Raw genomic sequence first — 16,707 nt, 5'->3', positions numbered from 1 at the left:
AGCACCGAGTCGCATTCTGTTTGCGTTGCTCCCGCCATCTTTCCAGCCGGCTTCCAGGAGAGGAACACGTTGCTGGGAAAAAAATTAAGTTTCACCCGCAATTATTTGTGTCTAAACGTCGTTTCCCGTCTGTTTTCTTTCAAGCCCGGTAACCGGAGGCGAATAGGGGTGAGTTTTTAACTTATCGGTCCGGATTTCGGGCTTTTTCTAGGGTTGTATTGCCATAGAAACGAGAGTTGTTCCCCAACTGACCAGCTGTCAAAGTGCTGGGCCTCCGTAGCTAATGTCGTAGAACGTGAAGCTAACCGTTAGCTAACTGTTAGTAGCTAGCTAGCAGTTAGCTTAACGGTATCGTCAAGTGTAACGTTAGGTTTTAACCGCTGATTAAACGTACCTTAATGTACAGGCGGAGTTGATTGGTAGTTGTACAGTGTAGGTTTGAACACAGCTGCTGTTACTGTGACACAGCTTTCCCCGCAAAGATCACGACTTATCTTGAAACGTTACCAAAAAGGATGGTGCACCAAAGTCTGTTCAATAATGTTCCAATTAAAGATTTTCTTTCCCACCAACACACATAGACACGTACAAGGTGACAATTCGCGGTGTTTTGTCAATATGTACGCTCGGTTGATGATTTCGGGCATATTTTGACTCGCTGATCGACACGTTAATTAAGGACAAATCCAAGTTTGGTGCTCGCCACCGCCCGTCACGTTGCGTTTCAGAGTTGTCATGTTGTAGCTAGAACAACAGACTAACCTTACATTTTTATTTCATATATGTTTTACTTTGTGGTTAATGTTCGCGGCGTTGAGAAGGCGGACACCACTGGATAGTTAAATGCCTTGAATCACGCAGAACACCAGGCATGTACGTTCAGTGGCGAGGCAACATTAAAAGGCCAGACTTTTAAACGGAGTCTGGTGTTACTCACTCTCGTTGCAAAAACACTGCGAACCTCAAACTTCACTGGTTTGCAGCAGCTTCGTCTACGTCAATTCGCCCTCCTGGGACCTTGGCATGAAAAACCTAGGATCTGAATTAAAGCCAAAAAGCATTAAATGGGGTTGCAGTCCCGAACAGGTAGAGACTGGTTCAGGGCTGCGGACTGTAGTAGATATGTGGCACAGCAGCCCATTGTTAAAGCCAAAAGGCTGTGCGTTTTTTGTTCAAAATTGAATGTGTTGCTTCAGCAGAGTGGGTTCGAGCCTGAACGCTGTCCTCTACATTTAGATATTGTGTGTTGGCTTTGGTACCTGCATATCACCATTATAGATAGGTAGATAGATGGATGGATAGACAGATAGATGGATGGATATATATAGATGAATACAGAGCCGGCCCGACACATAAGCGAACTAAGCGGCTGCTTAAGGGCCCCGTGGCTACCAGAGGGCCCCCAAGAGCGCTTGAAATGTCCCACAATAGAGCTCATAACAGAGCCGGTCTATTTAAAGATAGTGTTGCTGCTAATAGGTCTCACATTAGTCTTTTTAAATGCTTTTTTGTACATTATGAGAGCTTAAACTAATATTTACAATACACAAGTTGGTTTTAGTGCCAAGTGCAGTGGCAACATAGACAGAGTCCCCAAACCAAATCCTGCTTAGGGCCCCCAAAAGTCTAGGGCTGGCCCTGGATGGATGGATGGATGGATGGATGGATAGACTTTATTAATCCCAAACTGGGAAATAACTTTGTTAGAGCAGCAAGTTACAGGGACATACACACACATACTCACTCACACACATTCTTTAAGCTTTCTGAGTGTTGGCTCCGAAAACAATGTGAAAAAGAGACGCAAAACGACCACAAAGAGACGCCAAATAACCGTAGAGACCTGAAACGACGCCAAAGAAAACCAAAATGTCCAAAAAGAGACACAGAGTACAAAGAGATGCAAAGAGACACAAAACGTACGGTTGTACGATGTACGTTTATTGAGAAACATATAACCTTTTTATCGAGGAAGGACGCCTAAAACACCCCGCCAAATACACGCACCTAAGCGAGGGAAAACATGGTTGACATTTATCATAAAGTGACAAAACATTACACAAAATCCGCGTACGCATCAGGAGCTGCTGCAACAGGCTGCCGCGCAACACAGCGCCTTCTCCACGGTGATCAATCAAACACAACACATAGTTAATAATGATCGTACCTGAGAATAAATAAATACTGTGTGTGTGTGTCTGTGTGTGTCTGTGTGTGTGTCTGTGTGTTTCTGTATGTGTCTGTTTGTGTGTGTGTGTGTGTGTGTGTCTGTGTGTGTGTCTGTGTGTGTCTCTGTATGTGTCTGTTTGTGTGTGTGTGTGTGTGTGTGTGTGTGTGTGTGTGTCTCTGTGTGTGTGTGTGTGTGTGTGTGTCTCTCTCTCTGTGTGTGTGTGTGTATGTGTGTGTGTGTCATAGTCAATAATAATCATACTCGAGAATAAATAAATACCTAAAAGTACTAAGACAGATCACCTCCTGAGGCTAGGAGGAGAGGGAGGAGAGGGGGTAGAGGGAGGAGAGGGAGGAGAGGGGGTAGAGGGAGGAGAGGGAGGAGAGGGAGGAGAGGGGGTAGAGGGAGGAGAGGGAGGAGAGGGGGTAGAGGGAGGAGAGGGAGGAGAGGGAGGAGAGGGGGTAGAGGGAGGAGAGGGAGGAGAGGGAGACAGGTCTGCGTTTGTGTGTTGGTTGAAAATGCTTTAAGCTTCTCTCTCGAATGCGTTTCTGTCTCAACGTCTGTACACCTTCCAACCCAATTAAATCTGGTCCGTTGTTTGTCTTTAGCTCCACGGGTGCTAGCGTCCGTCATCCCAGCCCTCCATCATGGCGGATAAAAACACCAGGATCGCCATCGTCAACCACGACAAATGCAAACCTAAGAAATGCCGTCAGGAGTGCAAGAAGAGCTGCCCTGTGGTCCGCATGGGTGAGTGGTCGTTCAGCCGGTGGTCAGACCCCGACAGGCTGGGACTCTGACACCAGGAACTAACTGTGTGTGTGTGTGTGTGTGTGTGTCTGTGTGTGTGTGTGTGTGTGTGTGTCTCTTTGTTTGTCTGTGTCTCTATATATATATATGTGTGTGTGTGTGTGTGTGTGTGTGTGTGTGTGTGTGTGTCTCTCTATCTGTCTTTGTTTGTGTGTGTGTGTCTCTGTTTGTGTGTGTGTGTGTGTGTGTGTGTGTGTGTGTCTCTCTGTTTGTCTGTGTGTGTGTGTGTGTGTGTGTGTCTCTTTGTTTCTGTGTCTCTATATATATGTGTGTGTGTGTGTGTGTGTGTGTCTCTCTATCTGTCTCTGTTTGTGTGTGTGTGTGTCTCTGTTTGTGTGTGTGTGTGTCTCTCTGTTTGTGTGTGTGTCTCTATATATGTGTGTGTGTGTGTGTGTGTCTCTGTCTGTGTCTCTCTATATGTGTGTGTGTGTGTGTGTGTTTGCAGGTAAGCTGTGTATCGAGGTGACTCCGCAGAGTAAGATCGTCTGGATCTCAGAGTCTCTGTGTATAGGCTGCGGCATCTGCATCAAGGTAATAACACCTGGAGTCACTTTTCAGACTATATTTTGTTAAAAAATATAAATCTTCTGTGATTATTGCTCTTCTATTATGGCACCTTTCATTCAGCAGTCAGTAATCGGAGAATATTATCATGTACAACAGGATTTGTCCTTCAAACAATCAAAATAAATAAATAATGAAGCATTGATGATTGGAATCATTGTAGCCGTGTATGTCTGTGTATACAGCGCTCAGCATAAGTGAGTACACCCATGCTAAAGTTGACTAAAAATAGGAATAAAAAATAATCTTTTGGAAATTGATCTTAATGCCTTAATTTAAAAAAATAGGAAAAATCCGACCTTTAAGGACACCAATTTTCTTTGTGAATGAATAATGTATCGTAAATAAATAAATGTTCTTCCTTAAAATACAGGGGGCATAAGTAAGTACACCCCTATGTTAAATTCCCATAGAGGCAGGCAGATTTTTATTTTGAAAGGCCAGTTATTTCATGGATCCAGGATACTATGCATCCTGATAAAGTTCCCTTGGCCTTTGGAATTAAAATACCCCCACATCATCACGTACCCTTCACCATACCTGTCTTATATTCGGACCAATACGTATATTTATTATATTTATTTATATATATTTGGTGTTTCATGACACCTCTGTTTTTTTGTATTTTGTTTCGTTGTTCTTGGTTTTTATCTGCTGTTTTTTTATTTTATTTTTTTCTGTAAAAGCTCTTTGTGACCTTGTTTTAAATCTGGCTGTCCTTTTTGACTTTTTTTTTTTTTTTTTTTTTTAGAAATGTCCGTTCGGAGCTTTGTCGATCGTCAACCTGCCCAGCAACCTGGAGAAGGAAACCACACACAGATACTGCGCCAACTCCTTCAAACTGCACCGGTACGCTGCCTAAACTCCTGATCACGTGGCACTCGAGCCCGAACCTACGGCGATCGCTGGGAGCGAGCGTTGGTTGTTTACAGGATGTTGAAAGCGACAACATTGAGGAGATTGTTGCAGCTTGTTGCGGCTGTAAGCAGTCCAACAGAGTGCTGCCGCGAGGGACTAAACGCTGAGAGATGCATAATCACACTGTGACACGCTCCAGTAGGGCTGCACAATTAATCAAATTTTAATCACGTGTCGGTACAGTCAGAGTACCGACTCTAGAGTCGTAGTGAGAGAAACAAAGTGTCTCCTCTGTTCTTTCTGACCACGGGGGAGAAGGAGAAGCAGGAAATGAGCCGGGGGGGGACATGCAACGCTACCGAGCGCTACCGAGCTACGGCTGAGCGACAGACAGCGTAGGGTCCGGCGTAGACGCACAACTATAAAATGGCCTTAACGTCTGTTTTGGAGCATCAGAGCGCAACGCACACATTTAAGTGGCACCGTAATGAGGCACCGTAATCCGCGTTGCTATTTCGTCCGGTAGTTACCGGGCACCGGTGCCCTATTGGCACCGGATTTTAACATGCACCGTTAACGTGAACAGAAAATTACGTTGCCTGTGTCTTTTCACAGCAAACGCGTATGTGTGGAAAGCGGTCGCACAACAGCTGAAATGGCTCCTTCATAGTATCCTTCAACAAAGGAGGAATGTAGCACCATATGGATGTGTAGCCTATGTGACAATAACATTTGTTTTGGTTAAAATCAACAAATAATTGTGATAATTAATCGTGATCAATATATTGATCAAAATAATCGGGATTATCATTTTGGCCATAATCGTGCAGCCCTACGCTCCAGATTGTATTGCAATGATTTATTCCTCCACACGTAAAGTACAACTAGAACTGCAGTTACCAAATGTAAAGTTACTTTGTGAGTCGAAGTTAGTGCGTTAGTGCGGCTCCCAGGTATGTTCGCTCCCAGGTGAACAGGTGAAGCAAACTAATGCTATCACTTCCGCGGTCCGCTCAACCGCGTTTAAAAACGGCCACCACCTACAATATAAGTACACAATATAATGACCAATACATAATATAAATGAGACCATCATCAGCATACAATATGTGGCTCTTGTACAGCTTTTTGAAACAGTTCAGTGATTTTTTTTTTTTTTGGTTGAAGTGCGAAGACTACGACGGAGCATTAGGGCCACATCAAGGGAAAAAAATTAAGGAGGATGATGTTTTATTTATTTTGCATTTTGAGAATAAAGTCGAAATGTCGAGAATAAAGTCAACATGATGAATATGAAGTTGAAATACTTTTCGACAATAAAGTCGACATGTGGAGAATAAACTTGATATTTCAAGAATCAAGTCTGACTTTTGAGAATAACCCAAACTACTAACTTTACCTATAGTATTCTACAAAATGCAAGAACTCTTTCTCTTTTAGCGCGTAAACACAGTATGGTGATCAGTATTAGGACTTTGAAGAGATTGTGCCGAAAATTGCGTCTCTTCAGAAGGAGAAACCACACCAACTTAAAGAGGTGGCCGCATTCCTGCAAACTGAAATAGCTTGTAATGGACAGATGCAATAAGGGTATCCATGGTTACACCTACGTGCAATACAGAGAGGATATGTTTATCACAAGACACAATAAGACAATTGATCAACTTGTCTGATCCTGAAGGAGTGGGGCTCAGGCGAGCGCGGCACTCCGAGGATGTAACCCATAGCCTATCTATGATGTAGCCTACAAGGCAGCTGGCATGGCGGACAGTCGCTCTAATGAGATTAAGTGATAAAGGAGTTGAATTTAATCTCGACATTTCAACTTTATTCTCAAAATGCTATAGTTCAACTTTATTCTCGTCATGTTGACTTTATTCTCGAAATGCAAAATAAATTAAAAAATATCTTCCTCCTTATTTTTTTTCCTTTGATGTGGCCGTAATGCTCCGTCGTAGAAGACTGATCACAATATTATGGTGGAAAAACCCTGATGTCGTGTTGTTTTCAGATAGCCTGCTATTACGTTTTTAAGTTGTTCCTCTTCAACTGACCAAAAAAAAAAAAAAAAAAGAAATAATTTTTGGTTTGTTGTGATTTCAACAACAACCCAATGTTTGTGGTTCTTTCTACTCTTAAAATTTTAATGTGCGTCTAGCGCTGCAAAGATGAATCAGTTTAGTTGTCAACGATTAAATTAATCGCCAACTATTTTGATAATTGATTGACCGGTTTTAGTCATTTTTTTTATGAAAATTCTCTGCTTCCAGCTTGTTAAATGTGAGTATGTTCTAGTATCTTCTCTCCTCTGGGACAGTAAACGGAATATCTTTGAGATGTGGACAAAACAAGACGTTTGAGGACGTCATCTCAGGCTTTGGGACAAAGCAACTTATCGATTTAATCAGTAAAATAATCAACAGATTAATGGACAATGTAAATAATCGTTAGTTGCAGCCCTATAAAACTTACTCCTCAAACAGCTCCAGCAGTTATGTGTTAATGCATCAGTATTTTTTATTTTAAAAAAAATATATATATTTATATTTTTTTTACCTATTTACGTAAAAAAATATAAATATATAATTTTTTTTAATGTATTTTATTTATATATATCATTTTTTAATTTTTTTTTACGTATTTTTGTATACATATACATATTTTTACGTATATGTATTTTTACATTGTCATATTGGTACTTTTACTTCAGTAAAAGATCAGGACTTCTTCATCCACTGCTGCACTTTATACGTAGTTAGTTTAAAACGTATATTATTATTATTATTTTTTTTTTTTTTAGATCATTTTTTTGGGCATTTTTAGGCCTTTATTTCCACAAGACGGCTGAAGACATGAAAGGAGAGAGAGGGGGGGAATGACATGCAGCAAAGGGCCGCAGGTCGGAGTCGAACCTGCGGCCGCTGCGTCGAGGAGTAAACCTCTATACATGTGCGCCTGCTCTACCAACTGAGCTAACCCGGCCACAGTGTGAAACATATTTTGAGCCCTTAATGTCAGTTTGTATAATGTAACTGTCTGTGTGTGTGTCTGTGTGTGTGTGTGTGTGTCTGTGTGTGTGTGTGTGTGTGTTTGCAGACTGCCGATCCCCCGGCCCGGTGAGGTTCTGGGGTTGGTGGGGACCAACGGTATCGGCAAGTCCACAGCTCTGAAGATCCTGGCCGGAAAACAGAAACCCAACCTGGGCAGATTCGATGTGAGTGTTCACACGTCCCCGCTGTCTCCTCCCAGAACGCCGGTCATGTTTCTGTAAAGATGATCAGATGTGTGTTCACAGCGCTGCTGCGCTGATGAGATAAGGCGTGGGTGTAGCTGTAGCTGCTGCTCACAGCTGCCGTTTTGTCTCCTGAACAACAATGAAAAACTTAGTTTGCTGTAAAAAGGCATGTAGGCATGGTAGAGGTGTGAATCTTCACTGATCTTTCGATTACAGTAACATGTCTTCGATTCGATATCTCGATGCGTCAAATACAGTTTTTCTATTAAAGCCATATAGGATATTTAATTAAAAGCTTTTCAAGCTTCAATACTAGTAAATTGGATACATTAAACTACAGCACTGAGCACATGGCACTTCCTGAATGTGCAAAACATACCAGAATATGTAAACAGAAAGGTTGTTAGGCCTACATTAAATTGTAGACAGAAATAATCGATTATGGCCCGGCCGATTATCGATGCAGCATCGTCCGCGTCCATGATTCGATGCATACATTATTTGATTAATTTCAACACCTTTAAGGCATGGGCCGGTTATCGCTTTCAAGGTATACTGCGGTTTGAAAAAGTGCTCAAGGAGAGAAACTGCAGTTTAGTAATCTGTCTCCCTGGCAGTGTGATTTTAAAAAATAAAATACGTTGTGTTGGATGGAAAAAAAATAGTTTTTTACACAGACCTTTAAAAAAAATAATACATTTTAAAGCTGCAATACAATGAAGCCGTGATATTTTTGCTGAAGGTTATCATGCATTAGAATTGTACACGGGCCCACGCCTAGTCATGATTTGATTATCCTGTCAACGATTGGAATCAATTCAATATCACGATGCGTCACCGCCTCAAATATTATTATATATTGCTACACAATGTTTTCATCGACAAATCCAAGCAGTCAGATATATATGAACTCCTCTTTGATTTGTATCTGCTCTTAAAGGAACACGCCGACTTATTGGGACTTTAGCTTATTTACCGTAACCCCCAGAGTTAGACAAGTCCATACATACCCTTCTCATCTCCATGCGTTCTGTAAGGCTGTCTGACGGCTCCAGAGGCAGCAGCCCATCACAGTACATGCAGGTGAATGGTTCCAGTAATCCTACTGCTCCCAATAAGTGACAAAATAACGCCAACATGTTCCTATTTACATGATGTGATTTGTAGAGTCACAGCGTGTACAAATAACAACGTAACATGAGACACAGCCGTCTTCTAACCGTAAACAAACCGGGAACTATATTCTCAGACAGGTTTGCTGCAAAGCAAATCATTCCGCCCAAGTACTATATTCTTCCGCCTGAGAATATAGTTCCCGGTTTGTTTACGGTTAGAAGACGGCTGTGTCTCATGTTACGTTGTTTTTTTGTACACGCTGTGACTCTACAAATCACATCATGTAAATAGGAACATGTTGGCGTTATTTTATCACTTATTGGGAGCAGTAGGATTACTGGAACCATTCACCTGCATGTACTGTGATGGGCTGATGCCGCTGGAACCGTCAGACAGCCTTACAACATGCACGGAGATGAGAAGGGTATGTATGGACTTGTCTAACTCTGGGGGTTACGGTGAATAAGCTAAATACCCAATAAGTCGGCGTGTTCCTTTTAAGGAAAAAAAGCAGCTTCGGAAAATTAACATCAATAGGCAATAATCAACATTATGCAGTAACAGTCTGTTACTGCATTGATGCAGAATCGTCCATGCAATGATTTATTTCTACACCCCTACTGTGTATAGTTTAGGTCAACGTTTCTCAAATGGGGGTCCGTGTACCCCTAGGGGTACTTTGGAGTACTGCAGGGGCTACGTGAGGTTCCTTTTTGAAATGTTAATTTCAAATATGTCAGTCATGCATAATTTATCAAATTAATTTAGTTATGGATTCTAAACATTTGAAGGAACATTTAAGTGTGTTTTCAGTTACAAGCTTGTTAAGTAAATCAGACACTAATGGTGCAGAGCTGTAATGTACCTCTTTATATAGCCTTTGTTTTCCTATCAAAAATGCTTTGCGCTCGTCAGGGGGTACTTGGCTAAAAAAATATTTCAAAGGGGGGTACATTATTGTCATAATTCAACGCATAATCAGCCAAAGTCTGCATATTTATGCGGGGGGGGGGGCGAATTTTTTCAAATACGCCGCACTTTCGCCGCATAAATTGCCGATTTCCGTGCAAAATATGCGGGGCTTGCATGATTTCATAATCCCCGCATTTTGTTGCAAAAAAGTCACACATATCTTAGCAGAAAGTTGAAAAATTTTGCGTTTACTTCACACAAGAGCAGCCGTTTCCCCCTGTTGCCATGGGAACGTTATGAAGTGACGTAATTACGCGACGTGAACGTCATCGAAAAGCTGCAAAACCCCGCGATGAAGCCACGATGAAACCGCAGTTTTTGCAAGTTCCCGCAATTTCATCGCATAAAATTGCATAAATATCCCGCATATTCCATCGCATTTTTTTAAGAAAACGTGCCGCATAATCAAGGATTTTTGCACACAACAATCACAAAAAAACTCTGCATTTTTCTGGAAGGACTGAGTAATGACAACAACACTGTCGGCGCGTCCACATGATACAACTCTTCCGTGATCGTGCCCTGCCCCCCACCCCTCCCCACCCTCCTCCTCCACGCAGTTGCTAGTAGCCAAGGAGGACACGGAGGATTAAACAGTCCTTCCAGAAAAATGCAGAGTTTTTTTGTGATTGTTGCGGGCAAAAATCCTTGATTATGCGGCACGTTTTCTTAAAAAATTCGATGGAATATGCGGGATATTTATGCAATTTTATGCGATGAAATTGCAGGAACTTGCAAAAACTGCGGGTTTGTGGAATTGTAGTAATCTTGACAGAGACAACTTCTCACGTTGAGCACACGAATGCATGTCTCATTTATTTATATAGGGAAAACAATTCATTCACACAACGGTGCCGCCCAGCAACCCAACCCCCAGGTCCCACGTGACGTCATCACATGCTTAAAGCAGCCATATTATGCTCATTTTCAGGTTCATAATTGTATTTTAAGGTTGTACCAGAATAGGTTTACATGGTTTAATTTTCAAAAAACACCACATTTTTGTTGTACTGCACCGCTCTCTCTCACTGCTGCAGATCCTCTTTTCAGCTGGTCTCTGTTTTAGCTACAGAGTGAGACCTCTTTTCTTCTTCTTCTTCTGTACTATCTTTGATTGCACTCGCACATGTGCAGTAGCTCAGATGTAGATCATGTCAGCTAGCTAGCTCCATAGACAGTAAAAGAAAGGCTGTTTCTACAACTTCAGTCAGTTACAAGTCAGGATTAGCTGGGAGACTCGTGAACTTGTGTGTGTTGTAGCAGTGCTTTGCTATTGAGAACGAGGTAGCATGCTAGCGTTAGCATTAGCGTTAGCATGCTAACGAGCTAATGGTTGCGGTTAGCCTGCTCGTTTCGGCTTGTGACGTCACAAGCCGTGCCGATTTTGACCAGCTCACCCAGAGACTGAAGACAGGACACATTCAGAAACCGTATCTCACTCTAAACAGCATGGATGGATTTTTTTCAAAGTTTGTATGTGTGTGGAAGCACCAGAGACACAACATAACACCCCAAATCCCAGAAAAAGTGATTTTTTTCATAATATGGGCACTTTAAAGGGACCGCAATCCCTAAACCAACGTAATACACACAACATATTACATTAAACAATAAAGGTGAATTATGTCTGTCACATTCACTACAGGTTCATCGTGGCTTCATCGCGGGGTTTGCAGCTTTTCGATGATGTTAACGTCGCGTAATTACGTCACTTCATAACATTCCCATGGCAACGGGAGAATGGCTGCTCTTGTGTGAAGTAAACGCAACATTTTTTTTAACTTTCTGCTAAGATATGTGTGACTTTTTTGCAACGAAAATGCGGGGATTATGAAATCATGCAAGCCCTGCATATTTTACACGGAAATTGGCAATTTATGCGGCGGCGTATTTGAAAGAAATGCGGCCCCCGCATAAATATGCGGACTTTGGCTGATTATGCATTGAATTACGCGATCGCATAAATCACGTTTTTCTGGAGGGACTGAATAAAAAAACACGATGGACTCTTCAGAAGAGGTAACTATCTTCACTGGAGGGAAAAGTGACCGGACGCCTCAATCTTCTGAACATAGACTGAGAAACACAGAGAGATGTGTGGAGGTGATAGAATTAATCAGCTTTGTAGCAACTCATTTAGCAACGGCTTGAATGTAACGGACGGAATCAATGCTACTTGTTTCACGGAAGCAGTTAAATTAGGATTGGTTATGTGTGTCAGGGTCTGTGCTGCAGAGTTCGAGAGAAATTTCTAATTTTGGACAAGCGACGAGCCTTAAAGTCGACTCCTTTCCCTCGGTCTCTGCGCTGTGTAACGTGTTGTCATTGTTAATATGCTGACGTATATGCGACCTGTGTTTTCTCTCCCAGAATCCTCCAGACTGGCAGGAGATCTTGACCTACTTCAGAGGGTCTGAGCTGCAGAACTATTTCACCAAAATCCTGGAGGACGACCTGCGGGCCATCGTCAAACCGCAGTACGTGGACCAGATCCCAAAAACTGTCAAGGTAAACGAGTTTGAACGCATCTCGTACACAGCACAGCGGTGGGAAGTGACTAAGTACATTTGTTGAAGTACTGTACAGTACAGCAGATTAATGCTGATTTCTACTAGGGCTGAACGATATGGACAAAATTTCATATCTCGATATTCATGCCAGATATCTCTATCGATACGATACGATACGACTACGGGTTCGGTGAAAATCAAGCATTTTTCAGTAATGTGATAAGTTATAGCGTCTGTAATGTCTTTATGTCTGGTGGACGTCGACTCATATGGTGTAACACTACTGAAAGCATCAGCAATCATACTTTGCTTGGGCCTCTTTTGGGATGACTGAGAAGTCCCCAGTGTTTCTCTCATTGTCATACACTCTTCGTGCAGCACATGCTGGTGTTGTTTCAGGTGGTGAAACATGTTTGTTGTGCTACCTTGCTTCGTCGCAATTTTCGCCAAGCACGACTTGCACAACACTTCGCTCTGGTTGACATCATCCTTTCTAAATCCAAAATACCTCCAAATAATGGAGGATGATTTATGTTTTGGCACAAAATTAGTTTCTGCATCGCCACCGGCCGCATTATCTTCCGCACTCATGTTACTTTTCTTTCGTTTCGATTTCCCCGCTGTGAATGTCCTGTGTGTGTGCGTCAGTCTCCGTCTCCCTCACTCCTGCCCTTCTATGTTTGTCATTGGCTGGCTTCAGCTGTCGATCCACATGAATTAAGCTTTGTGGTTGGCTGGCCGTAATGGTGCGTTCAAGGGCAATCGTAAAAGTGATTATGGTGACTGCCAGAGCTGTACATGCAGGGCGTGCGCGGAGGAAAATCTATCGTTTATATCGTTACTTTTTCGATATTAATATCTTGAATGTTCATATCTAGATATAGATACGATAACGGTATATCGTTCAGCCCTAAATTCTACTGTTACTCTCCGCTACATTTATGTAACAGCTATAGATGTTTTGATTTGACTTACAAAACATATGATCACCTTATTAACTATGATGTTGTAGATCAAGGCCACCCAACCTGCGGGCCAAACCTGTGCTCTCTTTGTTTTGGTCCGCCATGGATTTGACATATTCATGCTTATTCTCCTCTTATTTTAAAAGTAATGACTACAAAACGTACATTTTGTTAAAAAGCACGTAATCTGAGTTAAACAGCAATGTAATGCACAGTGCTGGTAAACTTCCCATTTAAATTACATATGTACGTTTTATCTACGGAGAATGGCAAGAATTACTGTATTCTTCAACATCGACATTTATTTTTGGCCCGTGGCCTTCCATCCAGATACATTTTGGCCCTTCATATGAAAGAATTTGGGCACCTCTGTTGTAGATTAAAGGCCCCTCGTAGCCTCACTGGAGCGTTATTATGGATCCCATGTAACTTCTAGGCAAGACCCGCCCTACGAAGCAGCCCGATTGGTTGGGCTTAGGCATTGACCTCGAGTGGTTAAGGTTAGGATAGCCGATTGGTCAGGGGATAGGACCTGAACAAATGGGGTTACGTTACTTCGCGTAAGCATGGACGCCTGGCCAATAGTAGCGTGTGAATGCTATTGAAGGGCAGGCCTAGGAGTTTCGTGGGTTCCATAACAACGCCTCACTGGGATGTGTGTGAGGTCAACACTGAAGTGCCTGGAAAAAATAATTTTAGTAACTTGTCGCACACGTTAAATACTTGCGTACAAATGATTATCTTGTCTGCGAATTGCCGACCTTACGCTCAACGACTTTTGATGACAACGATTTGGGGCACGCTCCCGTCGTCTCAGTGGCTTTGTGTTCGGTGGTCATAAAACTCTGTCCGATCAAGTCTTTTTCCTGTCTTGACGTTCGGACGAAATCAAACGTGTTTGATATTATCTAAAGGTCGATAGTGGTAATATCTGCTAGTCTGTGACTAAAAACTCAGAGATATTATGATGGATTGTTTTCAGATGTCAGATAGTGTCAGACTTTCGTCTTTTCAAAATCTTTTCACAGTCTTCTAGTGTCTGGTAGGCATAAGATAAAGAATATATACTGTATATCTTCTGGGGCCTTGAAGACTCCACAATTTAAAACTCTAAGAGAATCCATTTTGCATAATGAGTACTTATACTTTTGATACTTTAAAGTAAATGTTGCTGGTAATACTTTACTCCTCTTTTACTCAATTTTGAATGCTTTTACTTGCAACGGTGTATTGTTTTTTTTACAGTGCAGTGCTTAATGAAATGCTCCAAGTACTTCTTCCACCACTGGTCTTATTACTGTTTTCATCATTTTGGTTTCAGTGATTTTGGACTGATTGTAATTCTTCTTATTTGCCTGCAGGGGTCAGTGGGATCCATCCTGAGCAGGAAAGACGACACAGACACACAGACCATTGTCTGTGCCCAGCTAGGTAACACACACACACACACACACACACACACACACACACACACACAGACACACACACAGACACACACACACATACACACACACACGCACACACTTACAAAATAAAACTAATTTCAAAATAAAACACCCAGGTTTGTGCTGATTTTGGTCTTGACTTCTCAGCAAGACACGCAATCTGACATACACACAGACACACACACACATACACACACACACAGACACACACACACACATACACACAGACACAGACACACACACACACACACACACACACACAGAAACAGAAAACCTATCTGGGCACTTATGGTGCATTCACATACAAAGTAAATGCAAATTCAAGATGCAAATTTGCGGCGGTGGCGCTGAGTAGGAAAAGGTCTTTTAACTTGATGGGCTAATGTTTAGTTTTGAACATGCAGCTGAATTTTCCAAAAGTTAATTTGCTGTGAATTATAGTTTTTCACTAACTTTTTCCTCTAGTGCTGACGTTAATGTCTGACCAGTGTGATCGTTTAGAGCTTGATTAAAGCGTAACTCTCGCCAAAATGCAACCTAGGGTCTTTTTGTGAATGTACCCGAGTCAAACTTTTGTTTAAAAGCATATTTAGGACGGAAACGCCACTTTTAAGGTTCACCTTATTTTCGTTTTTGGGTCAAATGGCCTTTTGAATGGGAGTGCTAGGGGCACTACTATGATAGCCTCAAAATCTCTATTTTTAAAACACTAAGAAGGCTCGACACAACATGAGACTTTGCTCCAAGTATCACCAGGGGCTCTACACCATAATGAAAGCGTTGACAACATTGTTTGTGTTCACAGAGTTTACTAAAAAAGGTTTTCAACAACTCACTGTAGCTCTTGTTGTTTCCGGCCGCAGCCATTTTGTCAATCAAAAAAAATCAATCGATTTCCGAATGCAACGTAACAGGGAGGAGAGTAAAGATGGAAAGCTCCTAAAGCTTAGTTCCATATAAATGCACGGATTATTTCTTATTTTGTCGTTATTGAAAAACAATATTGACCTCGTAGTTGAAAAAGGAGCCTCATATGGAGTCTGTTCATTCGCATTCGGAGATCGACTCGTTTTGACTGCCGAGGTGGAAACAACAAGAGCTACGGTGAGTTGTTCAAAACCTTTTTTAGTAAACTCTGTGAACACAAACAATGTTGTCAATGCTTTCGTTACGGTGTAGAGCCCCTGGTGATACTTGGAGCAAAGTCTCATGTTGTGTCGAGCCTTCTTAGTGGTTTAAAAATAGCTATTTTGAGGCTATCATAGTAGTGCCCCTAGCACTCCCATTCAAAAGGCCATTTGACCCGAAAAACAAAAACACGGTCAATCTTAAAAGTGGTGATTCCGTCCTAAATATGCTTTTAAACGAAAGTTTGACTCTGGTACATTCACAAAAAGACCCTAGGTTGCATTTTGGCGAGAGTTACGCTTTAAAGGAACACGCCGACTTATTGGGACTTTAGCTTATTCACCGTAACCCCCAGAGTTAGACAAGTCCATACATACCCTTCTCGTGTCCGTGCGTGTTGTAACTCTGTCTGACGGCTCCACCGGTAGCTTAGCTTAGCACAGATCCTGCAGGTAACTGGTTCCATCTAGCCTACTGCTCCCAATAAGTGACAAAATATGTTTAAACTGGGAACTATATTCTCAGAAAGGCGAAGCTCTGCTACTTCTGCTACTTGGGCGGAGTGATTTGCTTTGCAGCAAGCCTTTCTGAGAATATAGTTCCCAGTTTGTTTACGGTTAGAAGATGGCTGTGTCTCATGTTACGTTGTTATTTGTACACGCTGTGACTCTACAAATCACAACATGTAAATAGGAACATGTTGGCGTTATTTTGTCACTTATTGGGAGCAGTAGGCTAGATGGAGCCGGTTACCTCCATGATCTGTGCTAAGCTAGGCTAACGGTGGAGCCGTCAGACAGAGTTACAGCACGCACGGACATGAGAAGGGTATGTATGGACTTATCTAACTCTGGGGGATACGGGGAATAAGCTCAAGTCCCAATAAGTCGGCGTGTTCCTTTTAATATGTTGACAAATCCCAACAATAAGAAGA

At 42.0% G+C, this 16,707-nt stretch overlaps 2 protein-coding genes across 2 annotated transcripts in view; both read left to right on the top strand.

Annotated features, from left to right (window-relative positions):
- LOC116064546 (zinc finger protein 239-like) overlaps window positions 1-16,707 on the top strand; it is a 914,372-nt gene that overhangs the window by 531,736 nt on the left and 365,929 nt on the right. The window lies entirely within an intron of this gene.
- Window positions 36-16,707, top strand: part of abce1 (ATP-binding cassette, sub-family E (OABP), member 1) — a 27,487-nt gene continuing 10,815 nt past the window's right edge. The window contains exons 1-7 of the mRNA XM_031316172.2: window positions 36-168; window positions 2,779-2,920; window positions 3,426-3,511; window positions 4,296-4,393; window positions 7,499-7,616; window positions 12,096-12,233; window positions 14,562-14,631. Of these exons, the coding sequence (XP_031172032.1) occupies window positions 2,818-2,920; window positions 3,426-3,511; window positions 4,296-4,393; window positions 7,499-7,616; window positions 12,096-12,233; window positions 14,562-14,631 (613 nt within the window). The 5' untranslated portion in view covers window positions 36-168; window positions 2,779-2,817. The remainder of the gene's footprint in view (window positions 169-2,778; window positions 2,921-3,425; window positions 3,512-4,295; window positions 4,394-7,498; window positions 7,617-12,095; window positions 12,234-14,561; window positions 14,632-16,707) is intronic.

The sequence above is a fragment of the Sander lucioperca genome, chromosome 17, assembly GCF_008315115.2.
Source record: "Sander lucioperca isolate FBNREF2018 chromosome 17, SLUC_FBN_1.2, whole genome shotgun sequence".
Taxonomy (NCBI): domain Eukaryota; kingdom Metazoa; phylum Chordata; class Actinopteri; order Perciformes; family Percidae; genus Sander; species Sander lucioperca.
This window is presented reverse-complemented; position numbering and strand designations above follow the sequence as displayed.